The 20,921-nt window shown below is 47.9% G+C and overlaps 4 protein-coding genes across 4 annotated transcripts; 2 read left to right on the top strand and 2 right to left on the bottom strand.

Moving 5' to 3' along the window:
• Positions 1-641: 641 nt before the first annotated feature.
• EDB91DRAFT_1139375 (p115 like vesicle tethering protein) lies at positions 642-4,116 on the bottom strand. Its single transcript, XM_041318922.1, has 12 exons — positions 3,485-4,116; positions 3,051-3,238; positions 2,818-3,000; positions 2,688-2,768; positions 2,400-2,630; positions 2,279-2,339; positions 1,764-2,089; positions 1,597-1,709; positions 1,331-1,542; positions 1,222-1,275; positions 1,049-1,167; positions 642-994 (listed from the first exon to the last, which is right to left on the bottom strand). The coding sequence occupies exons 1-12, from the start codon at positions 4,014-4,016 to the stop codon at positions 767-769; spliced, it is 2,328 nt and encodes a 775-aa protein (XP_041176109.1). The 5' UTR covers positions 4,017-4,116; the 3' UTR covers positions 642-766.
• Positions 4,117-4,239: 123 nt separating this feature from the next.
• EDB91DRAFT_1139365 (cytochrome P450) lies at positions 4,240-7,190 on the top strand. Its single transcript, XM_041318921.1, has 14 exons — positions 4,240-4,506; positions 4,563-4,874; positions 4,926-5,023; positions 5,082-5,217; positions 5,273-5,370; positions 5,429-5,658; positions 5,732-5,961; positions 6,018-6,084; positions 6,149-6,347; positions 6,406-6,572; positions 6,630-6,737; positions 6,787-6,834; positions 6,897-7,009; positions 7,059-7,190. The coding sequence occupies exons 2-14, from the start codon at positions 4,622-4,624 to the stop codon at positions 7,085-7,087; spliced, it is 1,776 nt and encodes a 591-aa protein (XP_041176108.1). The 5' UTR covers positions 4,240-4,506; positions 4,563-4,621; the 3' UTR covers positions 7,088-7,190.
• Positions 7,191-9,739: 2,549 nt separating this feature from the next.
• EDB91DRAFT_1139342 (uncharacterized protein) lies at positions 9,740-13,092 on the top strand. The gene is made up of 11 exons (XM_041318920.1): positions 9,740-9,866; positions 9,918-10,320; positions 10,371-10,460; positions 10,520-11,404; positions 11,458-11,609; positions 11,662-11,767; positions 11,820-12,103; positions 12,162-12,263; positions 12,322-12,473; positions 12,529-12,579; positions 12,634-13,092. Exons 2-11 carry the CDS (start codon positions 10,208-10,210, stop codon positions 12,817-12,819), a joined length of 2,121 nt encoding a protein of 706 aa, XP_041176107.1. The 5' UTR covers positions 9,740-9,866; positions 9,918-10,207; the 3' UTR covers positions 12,820-13,092.
• Positions 13,093-16,716: 3,624 nt separating this feature from the next.
• EDB91DRAFT_470299 (uncharacterized protein) lies at positions 16,717-17,637 on the bottom strand. Its single transcript, XM_041327365.1, has one exon. It carries the CDS (start codon positions 17,512-17,514, stop codon positions 17,101-17,103), a length of 414 nt encoding a protein of 137 aa, XP_041176106.1. The 5' UTR covers positions 17,515-17,637; the 3' UTR covers positions 16,717-17,100.
• Positions 17,638-20,921: the final 3,284 nt, after the last annotated feature.

Raw genomic sequence — 20,921 nt, 5'->3', positions numbered from 1 at the left:
GACTGGAGGCGACATCATCATATATCATCGACCTGCAGGATCATCAACATTGTGACATTGAACCTTTCGCTGTCGAGGGCTCTTTTACTAGTATTCGAGACATGCCTTTGCTCGGCAGCAAAGGGAAGGTCAAAGCTGGTCCATCACTTCTATATAGCCCTGCTAATGTGTTTATATAGCGGTAAACGAAGAAGGGAAGAAGATGGTGAGTTGAGGTCTTACGACCTGGCATCTGCAACCATCGCAAATTTTCTTCACCCAGGAGGATCATCCGCCCCATTCGCCGATCGTCCTCCCGTCTCTCGAAGGCTGGAATTCCATGCCCATCATCTTTGAATGATTGGACAGTACGTCCCACCTGTATGTTAAGTTTGTGAACACCCATACATTTCCATTCCAGACTGACCTGGTCATACTACTTAGACTTCGTTTTATCGGAGGGATCTCGTGTAGGCTGACCATATATATCCATGCCCTCCATTAGTGGCCACGTCGCTCAAGGAACATCAATATTAGTTGTACGTAATGCAAACAACTTCGATGTGCTATCCATGTCAGGAGCACCCATCAAATTTCTGTCGTGCGAATCTCACTTAATTTCCCCGTGATTAGCTCTACTTCTTCGTAGACTCAATTTGGTGCTGGGAGCAGAAGAAAGCCAGCAAAAGGATACTCCTGCAAAGATTGATTTCGGAGCCATGCTGTGACATCGGGGTCGGGGAGACCATGAGTATCCCGTTACTAATTACAAGTATGCATGAGGGCTTTACTCGTCGGCGTCGTCATCATCTTGATCGTCATCATCATCCCCTTCGTCCTCGGAGACCTCCATGCCTGCTTCTCTCATCCGCTGCTTGTCCCGTCTGCGCTTCGTGCTCATGTCATCGAGGAGGACTAGAAGATCCTCCTGCTCTTTCTCGACCTCCTTCTTCTTGCCCTCTGACGTTTGCAAGTCGGCCTCAAGCTCCGCAACACGGGCCTCTGAGTCAACCAACTGTCGATCAATCATAGTGAGCAGTAGCGTCCCAACACATTCCCAACCACTTACCCGAACTTCAGTGGTTGATAGCTCCTTGAGACGAAGCTGCAATGCGTCTATCTCCTGCACCTGGGAGCGAATGACTTCTCTGAGAGAATTGATGAGCATTGCGGACTCTGCACTTGAACCTGTTACCACAAATAAGTCAAGCGGCTGGCAATGGTCCTTGTCTTGCTACTGACCTGACGATGAAGCTAGAGTATTAGGGTCTGTTGTCAGACCTCTCTGGATGGTATCTTCAAGAAATACATAAGATCAACGTCATGTGACGGGAGAAACCTGGCAGCGCACGTTGATTCGACTTCCAGAAGTCGACAAAAGACCAGTCAAGCCAGATTTCGCCTTCCTGTTCGGCGGATGGAGTATTTGGTGCCTTAGATGGATAGGGGAGTATCATGGATTCAGGACCGATAGACTTGAACCAGTCGTGCTCTCGTACGCGAGTCATATGACCAACAAGCACGTCTACACCCAACCGAGAAATAATGGGATGGATGGTAGCGCTGTTGAATACCCATATAAGCACACGTGAAAGACAAAGGAGGACAGACACATGCCGAGTGATCTCTCCTGGTTCCCGGTTGAACTCATAACAAACTCCCAGGAGAAAAGCGCAAAGTCCAGGAATGAGCGTTTCCGACTCGGAAGTCTGATTAATAGGCTCAACTAGCTATGCGTTCCTGGAGTTCTGGTGAGTGTTCACAGTATGAGGTGGAAGACTCACTGTGCCCAGCCCGCCGGCTTCTAGGAAATCCCTCACGGCTTTAGGGTCGTCCCAAAGCCATTGTGCAAGCAGACAAATGTACCCAACGATCAATCTATTCCACTCGCGTTCCTCACGGTCGTCCTCGGCCCTCGAGCGAGATAGGAAGGATAATGAAAGGTTCTCGGCAAAGAGGTGCAGCAAACTCTGCGGGGCATCTTCCTCGTCTTCTTCTGGCGGAGCTGGCGCTGAAGGAGAACCGTCGGCAGGAACAAAAAGTTGTCCTTGACTTTGGGCCTGTGATGGAATGCTGGAAGATGGCTTGATAGACCGGGCGGCAGTTTTTGCTCTTGGGGAGCCGGAGAGTAGGTGTGCAAAAAGGAGGGTCGCGAGATGAGTAGAGGTCACATTAGCGATGTTGAGAGGGGATGATGGGGAGAGGCAGAGTAGTGTGCAGAAGGGGCGATATCATCGGCACCTCACTTGGTTCTGCGGACAATCTGAGTCATTTTCCTGGCATAGAAGATGTTGCTTACCTTGGGGAGGAAGCATTCCTTGCACGATGGCCTGTTTGATGTCCTCTTTCCGCACAAAGTTCTGTAGTGTATAGTGTATCAATGCAGCCCTCTCTGCCACAGGATGAGGACAAACACGCACATCAAAAACAATCACAGCTGCACTCCTCAGCTCAAGCCCATCCTTGGTACGACTATCACTATATAGTCCGTTGTACTCTCCGTGCAATGCGAGTTCTACAAGTACATCAAGCGCCGATGCAGGCTCCAGTCTATCCCATTCTTCTCCACGTGTCTCGGGCACAGGCATATATGGAGTCAGAATAACTTCCGAAAGCGGGAAAGTGAACGTGGCAGGAAGAAGATGGAGCGCCTAATGCACAAATGCAATCAGGTCTTGTATTATGACGATTGCCGTATCAAAACGGACCTGAGTCTTAAGGGGTGTTGGTGCATTGGATGCGAGGGCGAGTTCGACGAAGCCTCGCACGAAGACGGATAATTCCTGACCCTAAGGAAATCCTTGAACAACTTTAAGAAGGAGATTGGAATCTACTGACGCTGCCTTTAGACCCAACCAACATCCCCATGATACCAAGCACCAGTGACACGTTTGCTACTTTTTGTGAATCCCAAAATTGCAATGCAAACTCCTGTGGAGGTGCATCTTGGAGGGAAAGTTTGGAGGGGAAGAGCAACAGGGAGCATAACAACGCTGGAAGAGACGTTTCGCGGAAGTAACTCTATCATAGATGTCAATGGAAATTCACTTCAGATGGGGATCATTAAACACCTGATTCGAGCTATTATATCGAAGAAGACTGTCGACACACCGAAGTGCGTCCTGTGAGACCACACCTCCCTCCAATCCGCCTTCGTGTGTAACGGTATTGAGGAGCTTTTCGAATGCACCTTCGAAGGCAAGCACCTTCTGAATGTCAGGGCTTTGAGAAATAAGCATTTGAATCATGGTGATGCTTTCTGAAAGTGTATTGGCGTCAGTGATAGAAATGAACGAGCCTTATGCCGGCATTGGTAGACCTGCGTCGAATACTATTATTTTAAAAGCCCTGCTACCGGTAGGGCCTTGCAAACTTAACGATGAGATGACCACGCGAGGACTAAGGTAATGTTCAACATCCAGCTTTGTCGAGGTAGGTAGTATGAGCAGGTCTACCAGTGTACCACGCGTAGGACACAATGAGATGGAGTAGCTAAAATACACACCATTACGAATGATCTCGCGCTTATCCTCCAAGACGGCAATGACACTCGACGCACCAGCTGGGGCTTTGAGGAAATATCCTTGAACCTGAGAACGGCGGTTCTGTAATAATGTCGAAAGCAACTGCAGTGTTGCATAACGGGTATAGAAGTGCGTGTCGCCAAGAAGGGAGAACAAGACATGAACTATCTGTTCGTTTGCGATGACGTAGTCTGTGTGTGTTAACGCGATATCCTTGGAATGGTCATCGGATTCGCAGAGCTGGGTAATAGTCTCGAGCACGGCTTTTGCAATTTCCGCGTCTATTTCCGCATCATTCTGTAGGACTTGGAGGAGACCAGGAAGGGCCCTGTCACCGACGTCTTGTTTGCAATCGCGAACCAAACCCTTTAAAGCAAGGACAGCTGCGCGTCTATCCGCAAGAAGGGTAGAAGGAGACAACCGGTCACTGAGCTTTGCGATCGTGTCCTGCGCAGACTGAGGAGCACCTGTTGGACCACGAAGGGCAATGTATGTCTGCGATAAAAAGTCCATGCGGAATCCAGCTTGAAGACCAGTCAACTTGTAGTCGTGGTTCGGGCCTGTATTGCCACTGTCACGTGGCCTTAAACTTAGTCGGCGCAACGAGACATAGACCAACGCCCAACACCTTCAAAAACCCAAACGACGGTATGCATAACTGTCATGATTCGTCAACTATATAATTATATACGTTCGAATGCTGACAGTCATTGTATCAGTCGATGATTAGTAACCTGCAACTGATCACAGGTGCTCTACTAGGACGGCCTTAGAACAGAAAATAGGACAAATTTTGCGGCGATAAGTGAGTACTATATTTGTGCGGTCTATGAGAAGATGAATGTCGAAATGACTACAATCAGTTGACCTATCTAGCCAGGCCTGTTATTTTTTGCTAGAGCACTTGAATGCGGGAACATGAGAGTCATCAAAATACTTATCAAGGAAGTTTTGATCAACCGTGTATAAGCAGTTCCGGGGAACTGGAATTGGAATGTCAGGTGTAAAGTCCTATGACATACCCAACTCTTCATATAGATCTCATTTCTCTCTTTTCAGCGCAATTCCCATCATCAGCGCCGAATTCACGCAACCATCGACTTGTAAAGAGGTCAGGAATGGGCAGCTTCCTGTCCGACGCACGCGCAAGCCCGGAGAATATGCTCATTGTTGAAGTGTCATCTAATTCATACGAGAGACTGATAAAGCTGGCTCCACGCGCCCTTGAAATTCCATTTCTTGCAACCATGGGTCCTGTCTTTGTCACTGCAGGTTTCGCGGCTCTAGTGATTGTCTACGGGGTATATCGTCGATACACTCGTATCTCTTTGACAGATGTTCCCGGTCCAGATTCTGCATCATTTATTATGGGTATGCCTATTCCCTCTTACCGTATGCCTCTACTGATGATGTAACCATCAGGGAATATGAAAGAACTCTACCAAGGACAGGCAGCGGAGGCGGACTTCAAGTGGCAAGCTCAGTATGGGAATGTCATTCGCTTCAAGAGCGCTTTCGGCGTATGTAATGACATTCGCACTTGCGGCATACATTTTCTGATTCTCCGCCGATTCATAGGAAGACCAGTTGATGATTTCCGACCCGGCTGCCCTGCAGTATATCTTTGTAAAGTCAGGCTATCGGTTTCCAAAACAGTGTGATCGCCGCGTACTCTCCCAGATGATCAACGGAAAGGGAATTATCTGGGCGGATGGTAGGTCTTTGGGCATGAGAAAACCGTGGAATGGTCTGGAGTTAACTTTTTGAAGGTGACGATCACAAACGACAGCGAAGAGTTATGCTTCCTGGATTCGGTGCACCGGAATCCAAAGCCTTCTTGTCATTGTTCAAGGGCTGCGCGGAGTCTGTAGGCACTGAAGTCACTCAATACCCTCAACACTCATTAACGACGTAAATTCTTACAGATGAGCAACAAATGGACAGACATAATCAGTAATTCTAAGGAGCAGTCAGCAGTGTTGAATGTGTCTGCCTGGCTGTCGCGCGCAACCTTGGATGCTATTGGACAAGGTACATGCTATGCAGGCTCCACAATTACCTTTTTATCATCTTGTTTTTCAGCGGCTTTTGATATCCGCTTCAGCTCCATTGATAATAATGAAAGTGCCCTTGGGCACTCATACAGAAATATGATGTCAGTCTTGTCTTTTACCAAGCATCTGGGTTTCCCTTGACTGATCTGGATTGAATGCGTCTCGTGGCAATAGGACTGATGCGTTCGGATCTCAGTCAGACTCGCAAATATTCTTTCAGGGGGTTTCGAAGTATATCCCACCTCGGGTTCTTGAATACTTCGCAAATACAAGCAAAAACCCACGTGTTGTGCGCATACGTGAGACAGGCAGTGTAGCAACATCTGTCGCAAAGCAGATGGTGAAAGACAAGGCAGAGATGCTATTGCAAGGCAAGGGCAGTCGAGATGTATTTAGCTTGCTTGGTGGGTGGCCGGTCTCGATAGCTTCATTCAGATCTATGCACCTAATAAAAGCACAGTCAAAGCCAACATGGATACAGATGCCAAGGCGAAGCTGACGGAAGAAGAACTGTTTGCCCAGATGCGGTGAGCCCGTTCCGTGTTTCGTAATTGCACAACTTACCGATCGCGGATTGCTGTAACTATACAGTACGATCCTCTTTGCAGGTCATGAGACGACCTCGAACACTGTCAGTTTCGCGCTTCTTGAGCTAGCCAAGCATCCCGAGATTCAGTCACGCCTCCGGGCAGAGATATGGGAAACAGAAGCGGCTGTGCACGCCCGCGGGGATGTGGACTTCACAATCGCTGATTTCGAGGCTATGACATATACTACTGCTGTTATGAAGGTGCGTGACGTCTTGCAAACAATATCTGGGCTGTTATAACGCTGCACTGCAATTATAGGAAGTTTTGAGATATTGCTGCATCGTGTATCATGTGCACCGGTACGCCAGCCAAGATGACGTCCTTCCGTTGTCGCAGCCAATCACCACGCGGTCCGGAGACGTCATCTACGAGCTACCGGTTCCAAAAGGCACACGAATTGTTGCATCAATTGCAGCGTACAATCGGTAGGAGGTCCCACACAATGCCGACATCTTTTCTTCTTACGTGTGAATCTCGGACAGAAACAAGGAGCTCTGGGGCGAGGATGCGCACGTCTTCAACCCGGATAGATGGCTCGATGGCACAGCGAAAGAGAAGAAGGCCACGTCAATAGGGGTGTACTCCAACTTGTAAGCTTTGGTCTCCACTCATGCAACAACACGCATGAACTCTGTCTAGAATGACATTCATCGGAGGAGTGAGGGCTTGTATTGGATGGCGCTTCGCGTGAGTGTTAATGACGTTGTTCAGCAGAGGTGGAGCGAACCTGATGTTAATACTTCACCTAGGGTGATCGAAATCCAAGCATTTCTTACGGAGATAGTCGGAAAGTTTGAGTTCGCGCCGACTGATAAGACAGAACGGATTCGGCGGGAAGCATGCTTGGTGATGACTCCAACAGGTGGAGGGCGAGGTTGAGAACGGGGTTCAACTGCCGTTGAGGGTTTCAGTGGCACCACGCAATGACAAGGAGTACTAAGCGTCATACGCGCCGAGATGTCGGGCAGCTGTTCCCCGGCTTGCCCATAAATAGCTATCTGTTTACTCAGTATTCAAAGCAATGCAAAGTTTATCAGATTGGAGACAAGGACTGTCATGAGGCCACGTCCAATAGTTGCGTGTTTGTCTTCAACGTAGTGTTGTTGGTTGGCGGGACTCCAAAGCCGGTGACAGACATTGAGTGGAGCTTGCTGAGCTACAAACGTGTTTTCATTAATCCTAAAAGTTTGGATCCCTTGGGGACATTTAATGATAGGCATCATGGAATATGACCAGCAGAATCTGGTACGCCACTTAGACTGGATCGTTGACGTCGACACTTTGCACCAAACATGACTGAGCGCTGAAACAATATTGAAACTCACGTTAGTATGATCTTAGCGGCGCAGAGGCGCCAATCCCCGACTCGTGCCTTTTCCACGTTATATTTCGGTACACGATGAGTGGCTAAGACTTGTACTGACTCGTGCTTATCATACTGCATGCAATCGAGAACAAACGGTACAAAGCAACCCAGCGGTCCAGAGCGTTCCTTGGAAGTAGTCCTTCATACACGAGAAACAGACGTCACGACTCACCGGCTGTGGCCGTTCCGAAACCACATGGGCGTTTTGCTCTTGGTCCGTCACATAATTTTTAATTTTCACGTTTTCATGTTTTTGTTGGCGAAATTTTGCAGAAAAGAATTAGCCCATCCTGCATTACCTCGCACAAGAAACAGCAATCAAAATAAGACAAGAGGAAATCAGATGGTGAGCTGAGAATGAAACCAACATAAAGAAACCAACATCGTCAAGAGACAACACCACGACAGTAAAGTTGCGTATGAGTTCCAATAACGCCCGCGTGCAAGGCTTCTTCGAACGGCCAGAGACCGAAAGGACGCAATCCGGATAAAACTTTCCCAGTGCCGCACGAAGCTGCAAGATAGATAATCTAGACAACCTGATGACCAGCAAAACCAGCAAAACAGAAGCATCCGAATCCAACCAAGGCAAAGCGGAATCAATATGTTCTGCACCAACAGATACATTGGGAGCATGAATGGCAGCTATCATCTTCTCTCCGCAAAGGACATCGAAGTACTTGTTGATGGAATCCAGGCGAGAACGACCGCAACATTCTTCGGCAACAGGAGAGGACGAGAGCAGCGCCTCAAGCTCCTCTTCAGTCAGAGCATAGACATGGGTGACCTGTTTGTAAAATAAATAAAATCGGCGATACAATCCACGGTCAGCTTTGCGAGTACCGTTCGAGCGAATACGCAAGCGTCAGATACACGCTCGCAGCTGGACAAGAGTGAGTATGTGAAAAACACGCGCAAAATCACTGGCAATCCAGGAAAACTACAAGGGATCACCAGTAATAACTTCAGACAAGCCGTCCATAACACAGAAGCGAGTTCACAAACCTCGAAAAATACGATCTGAGGCATAGGCCGCATAGTTTAACGTCGTGAGCGACAGCATCAACGAAGAAAGCGAACGACGCGTGACGTCATCATTGACTTTCTCACTCCCAATCTGAAATCGCTCCACCCGTCTCTACCACTGATCTAAAGATCACGATCCAAAAGAGACCCTCTGACTCCAAAAACCGATCGAAAATTTTACAACACTTCCCAATAAATCTTCTGTAACTCCTCATATTTTCTTCTACGGATTTATAAATTCGTAGCTGCTCTATATAAATCTGATTTTAAGGATTTTGTGGTGGAGTGTCGGATTTGAAGGCCGAGAAAATTCAGGGTCTGACTGGTACCATGGTCACGTCGTATCACAGCATCGGCACAGTAACGGCACCGTCAACTTTCACTTAGAGGAGACTAGTACTCTCCTATCTGCTGTCACGCTTTCATACATGTCGTCAATATTTCCTCTGTCTATAGCATCTTAAAACAAGAGAATGACCTCTATCAAAATTGTGTTCTAACACCCTGGCAAGGTGTTTGATATGCTCCGGGTGTAACTTTTTGAATATCTCTCTAGGATCTATGGGATCTGGATCATTTATGATTATACAAGGTTGCAAATCACTACTATTCCGTCTCTCGCAGCTGCAACACTTATTCTACTTGGACAGCACATCATCTCTAAGTAGCCTACAAGCACCTGAATTTTTTCGAGGTGATTCAAGCAGCGCATTGAGGTGTTTTGAACATTTTACATATTACATGCCAGTTGCAGATTCCCAGGAGTGATCAACTCTTGCGAGTCGGGAACGAGACAATCAGATAAAAAAAGCGATTGGAGCGGATGTGCCGGTGATGACTAAGCCTTCGCGGAGACGTAAAGCAGGATGGCATCAGAACCTAAGATTTGGCTCGCCACGAGGCTAAATGGTATGGCGACTGGCTCCGACTAATGAATAACAAGTCGAGGGTGGCACCACTAGCACTGGAGGATTGGAGCCAGGAGCATGTAATGATGAGATTGGTACAGTTACCCGAGTCAACATTCCGCGGTTGGGGTGAGAACAATGAGAAGCTCGACAACGTACTACGGAAGAGCCTGTGTACCGGCGTGACGTACCCAATGTATTCCATGACCATGCGGCAATGGTGTCATACAATTGCAGGAGCCACCGATTCTCACTCTAAATTCGTACAGCTTCGATCAGAGCGCTGTATAGAAGCAACCGTCAGATTCCGTCGTTCACTGACAAGTCGATGGGTTCCGAAGAATTTCCAGGAGACCGGTTAATTAATGTTGGCCTATGCGACGAAGTCAGTCACGCAGTAAGATCTAGAACAGTTCAGGGTGACACCGAAAGTTAACGTTGATCCTGGTGGAGAACTAATGCCGATCCAGAATTAATGTTGGAGCAAGAAACCAACTTCCGCTGAGACGGTCCCGGGAACTACAAAAATTGGGTTCATGACTGTTCATGAAAACATCGCCTCCAACGCCTTCCATTTACTCAAAATGTCGTCAGGCTGACCTGTGCAGGATCTACTAATACCATTCATTTGAAAATTACACCTAAATTTACACCTCCTGATTAATCACGTCCCTCCTTAAAAACCAGTGGGCTTTGTGCCTTGCTGAACCTCACTATTCCCCTCTTCTAGACTTGCCTTCAACTTTGCTTTGAGCAATTCATGGAGGAAATCCACCTTGATGCGACTTCTAACTTCCCCTCTCTATCCGACGCACTCTGCCAAGAACTCAGATCGGCCGTTCGCGGTGAGGCACACCGGAGAGGTGATCCTAGGTATGCATTCTAGAATTATTCCATGATACCTCTGATAGGCTTAAGTGTAGCTTTCTGGAATATTCTCGAATGTTCAACGGCGACATCAAAGTTTCTGCTCGTGCTGTCGTATGTCCCCTTGATGCTCCGGACGTTAGCCAGTAAGTTCGCAACTTTCAGTCCTCCGTCAGGTATTCGATTCAACGAATTCCATCCGTAGAGTCATCGTGTTCTGCAGAAAGCATTCACTTTCTGCTTCCGTCAAAGCTGGAGGCTATGGCACCGCTGGCTGGGCTGTCGGAGGCGACATTATCATCGACCTCTGCAAGATCACTGACATTGACATTGAACCTCCCGCTGCCGATGGCTCTTTTACTAGTATTCGAGACATGCCTTTGCTCGGCATCAAAGGGAAGATCAGAGCTGGTTCATCACTTCTAGATAGCTATGCTACCATGTCCAGCGGTAAGCGAAGAAGGGAAGATGATGACGAGCTGAGGTCTTACGACCTGGCGTCCCCAACCATCGCAAATTTTCTACACCCGAGAGGATCATCCGCCCCATTCGCCGATCGTCCTCCCGTCACTCGCCGAAGGCTGGAATTCTCAACTCCCGTGTCGGAGACCCAGCAGATGTCCACCTATTCTGCGACGTCGGGCAGTAGTTCCGGCCATAACACGACGATGTTGTTATCCCCTAACTCGCTTAGTTCTTCTATCGCCGTGGCTTCTACCCTCTCCTTGGCTTCTCATATTTCATCCATGGATGGTGTCACTACTACTGTTACCCCACCACCTCCGCCCCCATCTTTATCCTCGCTGGATGATCCATTTTCCTATCTGGAAGATACCCCCACCAATCCCGTACCTGTGGCCTCCACTTCTCGGCTTGCCCAGTCCATGCCCAATGCATTGTTTGCGACACCGAGTTTCCTCGAGTCTCCAACCAACATTCTGACATATGCAACGCCTATATACTCGCACGCCTTCATGACCTTTGGTGCAGGAAAGAGACAGAAGGAAATCGATCAGTTCTCGGCAGCAAACCCTCTAGAAGCAATGGCACTCTCTGGCGGACGCGGCGCTGTTCCCTACCACGTCCCATCGTAAGCCTTTTTTCTTTCCTCTGATCTCTATCCCAATTTACCTGGCGGATCAGTGCGGCTCATCCCGTTGGCTCGGCAATCATGATCTTAGGAGGCTTTGGATTCCTGGGCCGTTTACACGGCTTGAGCACTGACAACTTGGTAGAAGCAGAAGTTGTTATGGCGGACGGTCAAATCGTGATCGTCAGCCAGAACGAACACTCAGGCACGTATTGTAAATATAATATTATTTCACCTGGTCTTGACTGACGATCTAGATTTGTGGTGGGCACTGCGCGGTGCTGGCCCTGCCTTTGGTGTCGTCACACGCTACAAGGCCAGAGCTTATCCAGTTCCCGTTGTCTTCGCAGGTAATCTCATCTAGTCAGTACTGTCTCTCGTTGAATCGTATCGGAGTTGACACTATTGTTCTCAGCCGTTTTCATCGCGCAACTGCGCCATCACTAATCAAGCACTTTCGCGATTGCGTGAAGGGTGCTCCCCGGGAGTTATATGCCAATGTCCTGCTTACGGCTGGGCCTGCAGGGCAGGATTCCCTAGTTGTCATCCAGATGTGCTACATCGGTCCCAAGGTGAAGGGCCAGGAGTTCTTACAGGCCATTTCATCGTGGGACGGTGAACGGTGTCTTCTCAATGAGGTCGACGAGAAGTCCTTCCTTCATCAACAAGATAGCGTTGCGCAGGTTCTCCGAGGAAAAGGTCAGCAGCAGAATCATTTCAATCGACAGGTGTCTTCTGAGGTGTCTTGCCATTACAGCAGGAAACAAATGGTTCATACGATCTGCGCTTATTAGCTCACTTCCAGACGATATCGTGAATAAGACGGTGATCCAATTTGCGGACACGCCTGTTGGCTGCAGTACGTCTTCCTCGTCCCGTCCTCGTTTTCGATCTCTTATTGATTCTTCTCAATGCAGCGTGGCTGTTCGAATTGGCTGGTGGCGCCCTCGGTGACTTTGGAGATAATTGTATACCGAAGGCACAACGCCAGGCTTCCTTTACTGTTGCCGCGTTGCATCAGTGGGATATTGATTTCCAGGACCCGCGCTGTGTCCATTCTGCGGAGGAGGTAAGGATTATTTTCGTCTATTCCTTTTCTTATGCTCATGCGCCATGGCCGTCAGTGGATTGCAGAAACTTTGGCACCGGTGACGCTCGGTGGCCCCTTGCCAAGCGTATGCGTTTCCTCCGTCCCCACGTCAGATTTTTTTCATTCACATCGCCGACAGTTCTTAGGCAGACAGGAACCTCCCGGTCGTGTCATTGCCTGCTACGGCGAGAACTGGGCTAGGCTGTGTGAATTGAAAAAGAAGTATGACCCTGACAACTTCTTTAGGAACTCGTTCTGGCCACTTAATGCAGAGGGGGATATCATTGAACCTGAGGAGCACGAGCCTCAGCATATCCAGTTCTGATCTATTTAAGAATTTCTCGTTCCGTTATTTTAGCTAGGTATTTAGTTTAGTTACGCCTGCAGGATCTAGGGTGGGTCTGTTGTGCATGTTTGTGCACTGTACGTCTTTACGGGCTTTCGGATTACTTTCGGACCTACAGATATGGTGACTGGGTAGTATAGCTATGTAGCTTCTTGATTGGACCGGTCTCTCGACACAGGGTTTGGGCGTATATTATGTCGATGCTTTGCTTTGTTCTCTCTGGACAAGGAAATCACTATTGGTTCACTTCTCCCAACTTATGTAAATTGAGCATTTTATGTATAGGAAATACTTAATGAGAACTTGGACTGGTAAATGTTGTCCCCCCGCAGGCAATACTGCCGCAATGATTTAATCATAACAACTGTAACCGTAATTTAGTGCCCATGCGTGATTCATTGTAGTATTACCAAGTATTACCCGGTCATGGAAAAGTCATGCATAATGCACTGTGCGCCGTCATGCACACTATTGCGCTCCCCAGCCATCTACCATGCCTCCGCTGGTCTCCCGCGCCTCCTTCCTGTGCATTCTTCTATCCACTCTCTGCTGACCTATCATGTCCTCCCACACGCTCACGGCACCCAAAACCTCTTGCGGCTTCTCATACCCTTGCTCGCCCTTGCTTCGTGCAAGGGGATTTTATTTTTATTTCCTTCTTTCTTTACTAATAGAATCATGTAGTTTACTCGTCCTCACTTGGCATAACTTCCTCAGATGAGCGCGATAGTTTTTTTTGGTTAGTCTCACCATGCAATTCGATTACGGCTACGAGTCTGCTGTATCTTGTTACCTATATTCCTTCTGTCTAGTCTGTCTAATTTCTCCTTGTCAGTCACTATGTCTGCCACCGGTGTAGTACTAGAGTCACCCCTCAGGACTAGGGGAGACTAGTAAGTAGGAGTGCAGTGATCTGATGCCTCTTACGTCAAACGGGCACTGGAATGAACAGCACGCCTCGGGGAGTGGGCAAGGATGTCGATGAGGCCTCGAAAAGCGTTAGCATGACAGGTGTAATGCCAAAGGACATGATCTCTCATCCAAATGTCGAGTACTTACATGTGAATAGAGGTGCATTGGGTAAAATCTCACGGAAAGTGGATGGGCTTCGATCGATCTTGGTCTTGGCGGGCCGCGGCCTCGATCCGTTTTTGAACGCCCTCGTGGGTGGTGTGTAATGAGATCCCAGTAGTCGCATAACACACCCACGCAAGGTGTTCGAGTGCACGCGGACATTACTTACCTCGGTACTAAGATAGATAGAAACACGCATTGGTGTTAAATATAAGTCCAGGCCCTACATCAGTCTCAAGTTGAATCTTCTGGGGCTGGCGTGGTGGCCTTCCAAGTATGCTGTAGCCAAGCGCTGATAGCATCACCAAGGCAGTTTTACAAGCAGTTGCATGAGAGAAGAGTACAGAGTTGAGCTTGGGAACGATAACATTCAGCTCAAAGAAAGGTCTGCCTTCCTAGGTACTTATTACTACTTACCTTGTTAGAAGGAACCATCCTTCTGTAGGGCTGCTAAGGAGACTGTTGAGACTTACAAGCCGAGCGCATTGACTAATCATAAGAAGCGGGACTTCGCTGAGTATGTGAGATTCGTGAGATATATGATACACATATAAGCATATATACGTATGTAGGAAATTTCCGTGAGTCCATCTAGTAACTTGCTCTCCGGATCCTATTTTTACTCGTCTGCTTCTATGAAGCCTCGAGTCTAAGTACTAGCCTCGTGATCTCATAGACATGAGAGATTAGAACTTTTATGCTTGGTTTCTCGGCAGAAACACTAACCTTTCGGAGTCTTCACAGCGTCGTCACGCATCCATATTAGGCAGTGGGACTTCGTGCACCCCTTGTGTCTTCGTATCTCACTAGTGTTTTTGCTAAGGAAATTTTCGAGGATTTCATCAACCTATAACCCTACTCAATAACAGTTTATTTCGCCAGTTTATTTTTTTGAGCGAGCAGGACGAAATAAACTGGAATAAACTGTCAAGTAAGGTTTGACGTGCATTCGTGTTGCGGAGAGTGAAATAGGAGCCGCCGACCGACTTGCCGAGAGACTCTGCAAACGAACACTCATGGCGCGTGATAGCTCAGTGCATCGACAACGACGTCGACGTCAGCACCAACGGATCAGCGAGAGAGAATCTACTACGAAACTCTTGGAAACTCTCGCAGTTGTGCTTCTTGCTGAGGCGAAAGACTCCGGAGATCAGCTCATTGCTGTTTCACTTGCATTGGTGGCCTTGGACCGCCGTCGACAGGACAGACGAAATGGTAGGTGCGGTAGACGAGGACCATATGACCAACTGGTGGTGAGTAGGGATGAAATTGGTGGGAGGGTATAGTTTTGTGAGTGTTGGTGCTGATCTCGATGCTTGCGCGGAGAACGACGCATCCCAATTATCGGGTCAACAGCATAGTTGAGTTCAGCGGGTGCAGAGAGCTGATCGGAAAAATCGGGGGTTTGCAAAAGAGAGATGTGGTCCCATGAAGCAAGCTCGAGTGCGAGCTTCTGTTGTCCGTCTTCGCTCCAGTAGTCACTCATACTCGATGCTGGTATACTTTTGCTCCTCATCAATCGTACTTCGGCTGCTCGGCATCACAATCACTCTCAGTTCACTCCGACAACTTCGCGTATGAAATAAACTGGCAAATAAACTGCCACTCAATAACGCTGTCAGTTTATTTCCCACCGCTTATCGTTTGAGCAGCAAATAAACTGGTGAAATAAACTGTTATTGAGTAGGGTTTATGTAGGACCCGTCGATTTTACACTAAACCTGAATAATTGGAGTCGACAGATTTAAGTTAAATGTGAGAACCTTATTTCTGTCCTTCATCTTCGTAGTCTTCTCTGAGTCGTCGTTGAACGTTGAACGTTAACGCCGGGCGAGTCAAAGACATAAAATGAGAGCTGGTCTGTGATAGTATCGTGACGGGTTTGAAGAGCCAGGGCCCAGAAATGGTTGAACGGCATCGAGGGGTTGACGTCGCGATCGGTTCATCACGTTGGTGGACGGTCAATTTAACTTAGGTTGATTTGGTACTTCGACTCGACATTTCCACACTTATACTGCATCAAGTGGAGCGCCATTTTACATTGTGAAAACCTCAAAAAATCCTTAGCAAAAACACCCTACTTTCTCTAATTAACAACACCAACGTTGCTCTGGTAGCCTGGCTCTATTTATAATATCGCCCACCATAGAGTTTTGATGTTCGAGAACCGTTGATTCTGGAATGGCCGTTAAATTGGGCAAGGTTGCTGTGATGAAACAAGCGGTCCGAGTATTTCCGGGACTAGCGGACCTTCAACGTATGCTTATCACGCTTTGTCTGTGGCGTTGTTCTTTGCTTTTGATCTTGTCTATTCTACCACCGCAGCCTTGTAATCAGTAATCTATTCTACTTTCTCTTGCTGAATCGTCATCAGCGTTCCACCAACGAGCTCAGGGTGTTGAAAATTGCTCTCGCGGTGTCCGAGTCAAAGAGATTCATTTTCTGCTCGCAGCATCAAAGATTATCTGAGCGACACCGCAGTCTCCTCTGGATGGGCCACTATGCAGACGAATTTCTTCTATACTATGGAGCGACACGCAGGTGGAATGATTCACTCCATTTCCCCCCAAAAAATACATCAATTATTCTTCTTACATGACAAGAACTTTTGTGGTTCTTAGTACAATCGCTCTGCTCGCTGCCTGTGCCGAAGGCACACCGGGCTTGGACTAGTTCTAGAACTTCTAACTGACCTCCGAGTTGCTGCATGTTGTGTGGCTAGTAACTATGTAGTAGGGGTCCCCTGGCCGTTAGCGGTGAGCTTATTCACTTTACAGCACCCCTTATCTGCAACTGTGTTTCCTAGATTTCGGTGGTTTGCTTTCGACGAGAAGAGGGGCTGGTACAGTAGTGACAATGCGCTGCTGAATGCCCTTGTTTTTGTGCCCGATGGAGGTATGGTCGAGGAAGTTGGTTCACTCGCGCGACTCCACATTTTCGCGACTTTTGTTAGGACCTGATTAATATTCGAGCAACTGGGATCTGTTCTTGGCAGACTAAACCGCACCAGTGTCTTGGTTGAGTTGACTGTGCCAGTGGACGAAAAACTTGATGACATACGGACCGTTGTATGAGCAGCTGCGAAGTTCCGAGGGTTTATGTGTACAGAGGTGAAAAGTTCGATCTCAAGATTCCTAATTATCCTCTAGTCCGTTCAGCTGTCAAAATGTTCGATACATTCTGCCTCTATCCATCATTGTGATGGTCTTGTTCGTCGCCATCGCAATACACCACCTCCTTATCAAAAACAGGTCTGCTTCTCTGCACCAAGTGGTTCCGGATACATTTCCCTGACCCGTTGTAACTGCACCTGAGGATGCTCACACCGTTGTGTTGGAGTCGAACAACATCCTTGGACGTCGTGTGCGGACCACGATAACAGGCGGTAAGTTCCATCATGCGGAAGGTGCCACTTCCAGGTTCTTCCTCTGTCACAGTACCGTAACCACCACAACACTCCGACATCCATTGGAATTCTCCACTGTAAAGACGAAGTGGGTGACAGCGGGAGTCGAATACATGGGGCACGACGCAAGCCGAGGGGTAGTTGACTGCGAAGTCTTTATGGCATCGAACGCAGTGCTCGCGGTATATAGGCATGGTCCCAGTACTAGTTATCTTCTAACATATGCGTTAAAACTCACGGGGACCATCGTTATAGTGACTTACCAGAAACCTCGCGGGCTGTGTGCGAGAATAAGAATCTAAGGATGCGCTTGAGGCTTACGACACCTTGATGAGACTATATAGCATTTTCGTTGGAGAAGACACGGAGTATTGGCTACGCCCCTTCGTTCCCTTGGTGTGGCCACGTGCAGCAAAGGCACAGAAGACAGCTCGGAGTAGGTATCGAAGCTTTGAAGTGTGCCTGACACGAACGCTACCGTGCGGATGAAGAAGTGATCACGCTAATGGCAACCGCATTCATCTTCAGGTGCCCAATACGCCGGTCGTGAAAACCAACCAATAGCAGGGTAACCAGCACGAAGAACCAGCATCCCGAGCTTCACAGGTACAGCAGCAAGAAGTTGAAGATAATTAACTACTCATAAATGTACTATAGTTCGCTCCCGAAAGCACTTTTAGCCTCCAAACAATGATGCTTGACTGCCTATGTCAGTCCCATCATAACAGCCGTTGATACCATCTCTGGAAATACGGGCGTTGCGGGCTACGCGTGTAAAAGATGTGGGAAGAGTAAAAGTAGTACTTTACCCATGAAGGAGAATCCTTACGAGTTGACCACCTAGATTGACGAATACCTGCCGTCAACATTTAGCTGATAACGGTTCACGTTTCGCGCACGGAAACATGAATAAAGATCCGTCGTATCAAATTCTCAGACGACCTTCTGCAGGTCCCCGGGAAGGTCGGAATGTAAGACGACACGATCGTGAGGCCACGCTGTATCAATGGTAGTATCAATATTAATATTAATGGAGTGGTTCAATGGAGTAGTGGGCTTACCTGTTAAACTGTTGGACATAGCCCATTTGTGACTTACAGATAGTACACGCTAAACAACTTACTACCTAGCAAGGTGCATTCCTCAGTGGATCTGCAGACATTAATCGTAATCATTACCCTGCAAATACTAGTTCTGAATCTTACACTCTTCGGAGGCTAGCTTTAGATCCTAATACAAACAAACAACGACGAGTTTGGTCATGCCATTATCACGCTCTACTATCTAGTGATACTGCCTAATATCTAACTCAAATCTGACTGGACGAATACTTACTGACAGCCGTTCAAAACATTGAGCAGAGCAGATCTACTACCTCACTTTCACCAGATTCTAAGCTAGCTGTTGCACCGGCTTTCAAAGAAGTCGGTGATGCTGCTATCCTCAATATTGCTACTTGCATACAGTGCGCTATCTGATCCCTCCGTCTCTATCCGAAGATGAGAGGTGAACGAGTTTAAGTTCCTTTACGACTGTTAACTTTCCTATAGAGACATGTCTAAATTTTGAGGCACATCTAAAGTATCATAACGTTTCGGTAAATTGGAGTCTTGGAGAGTTTTTATGAACTAAAGGGAGTCAACTATTTCCTCCCAACTTCCTAACTCCGTAGCTCCAGGAAGTTCTATTCCGGTGGGTGGTTATCACTCTCGTACCCAGGACACATTTTCACTCAATGCAGTGAATGCATGGTATTTATTGCCTCCATTTCCCCTTGAAGCTGACCGTTACATCTAAGCATGCGCTTGAACCGGTGGAAGGGGCCCCAAAAGACACTGACTTTGGGCATCTGCTCGAGAAGCACTATGTAATTCACTAAATGTAGGCAAGAGGCTTACATGGCACTATCAATTTATCCCGGCATCTTTGCGACGACAGCTTCGAGGAGCAGAGTCATGTGCTTCCGCACGCCGCCGAGATATCGTCCCCACCTACTTGGAATAGACGTAACTTCCATACCATGCCCACATCAACTGTTAACGCATTCGCATAGAATGGGGGTTTATCGAGACGCTTCCGATCACCAGAACATTATTCCCGAAGTGAAGTCCTTCACAGAAGACTTAAAACTCGGGAAAATAGAATGGTGAGGCACTCGAAGGATTTGCATACGCACATTGATGATCCAAAGCGGGGTCTACTACTTACTCGCGATATCCGTTTTCAGGATGCTTCGCGCGAGTTCACCATAACTTTACTGCCAACCAAAGGATCGCTTAACGATGTCAAACTGATACAGTCACCTCGGGTGAAGCGGAGGCAGATTTTATGTCCATTGGGTGAAGAAGGAGAAAGGGCACCGTCTACTAGGCACGTTTTCGGAGTCCGCGAAAGGCAAATACATCATTGATACTTACTCGCCACACGTTCCTGAAGTGGAAAAAGATCGACGAAGAGAAGAAGGGCTTAGTTGCCGAGTGAAGCGCCGCCGCCCACGAAGGGGATCGGGAAGGAAGTAAATGAGGGTAATTGTACCTATTGCCGTTCCTGGGCGTGATCGCGCCAAACTTCCGTCTCATGCCTTTTGGCTTTATAGTTCCTGCTTCACAAGACTGCCCCTTCCGCGTGCGCTTGCTACCCTATTTAATTTTTGATACAAAATAGTGACGAAATTCCAGCGGAAAATCCCGCTCTGTTCAAATCAGGACTGTTGCCAGGCTCTTGAAGGACCATGGTGTTTTGTACATAGCCGACAAGTATGGAAGTACACTCGATCTCATGATTGTCGTGATGCTCCTGCTTCAGGAACAACCCTTGGGCAAGATCGTGAATCATTATGCGAAGACGTGGTGTTGCCAAAATGGACACGCTCCTCGTCCGCCGTTCGTCCTCGTGTTGAGTTGAGTTGGGACCTCGATCGACCGCATGCGACAATCCATCATAATGCGGCAATAGAGTTTTTCCGTGGGGACACCGGCCAATGGCATGAAGACGTCATGACTCAGACGGCAGTTCGTCCGTACTTCTGAGGAGTTTACCAATCAAGAGCCAGACAAAGTGCAGAGATGGAATTGTCCGTCGAGAAAGCAGCTGCCGACTTCGTCAGCATCCTTTGTCTTCGACAACCAAGTTCAGAAGAGACCGAGCAGAACGTGCGCGAGCCCCCACTACGCACCTCAGACAAAGAATAAGCATCGACCGTATGTATTAGTTCACTGAAGCCTGAGAGAACAAGTATGTGACAGTAACCCACGGAAGGTTGTTCTATTCTGTCTGGGGGTGATATTGCCTGACAGAATGTTGGGGAGCTGGGTGAAGGAAACCCACTGTTTGAATGATCGCATAATTCATCTTAGCACTCGCGCTAACGAGCATAGACACCGTGGATTTCAGATGCATAAAATTCTTATCAGAATGGAGTGGGCAGGTTGAGTTTGATAATCATGTTCTAAGTGATGCCTAGCAAGTCGTGAACCAGCATGAAAGGCTTCAAGGAGCCCGTTGTGTGGCAAGTAGAAAGTTGACCTTGATTTCGAGCATCGTGAGCTCCCGTCCAAGGAGCGCCTATACAAAAAGATTCATGGCCTGCCATGAAAAAGAA

This window comes from Suillus paluster, assembly GCF_016628075.1.
Source record: "Suillus paluster strain FC165 chromosome Unknown EDB91scaffold_34, whole genome shotgun sequence".
In the NCBI taxonomy this organism is placed as follows: domain Eukaryota; kingdom Fungi; phylum Basidiomycota; class Agaricomycetes; order Boletales; family Suillaceae; genus Suillus; species Suillus paluster.
This window is presented reverse-complemented; position numbering and strand designations above follow the sequence as displayed.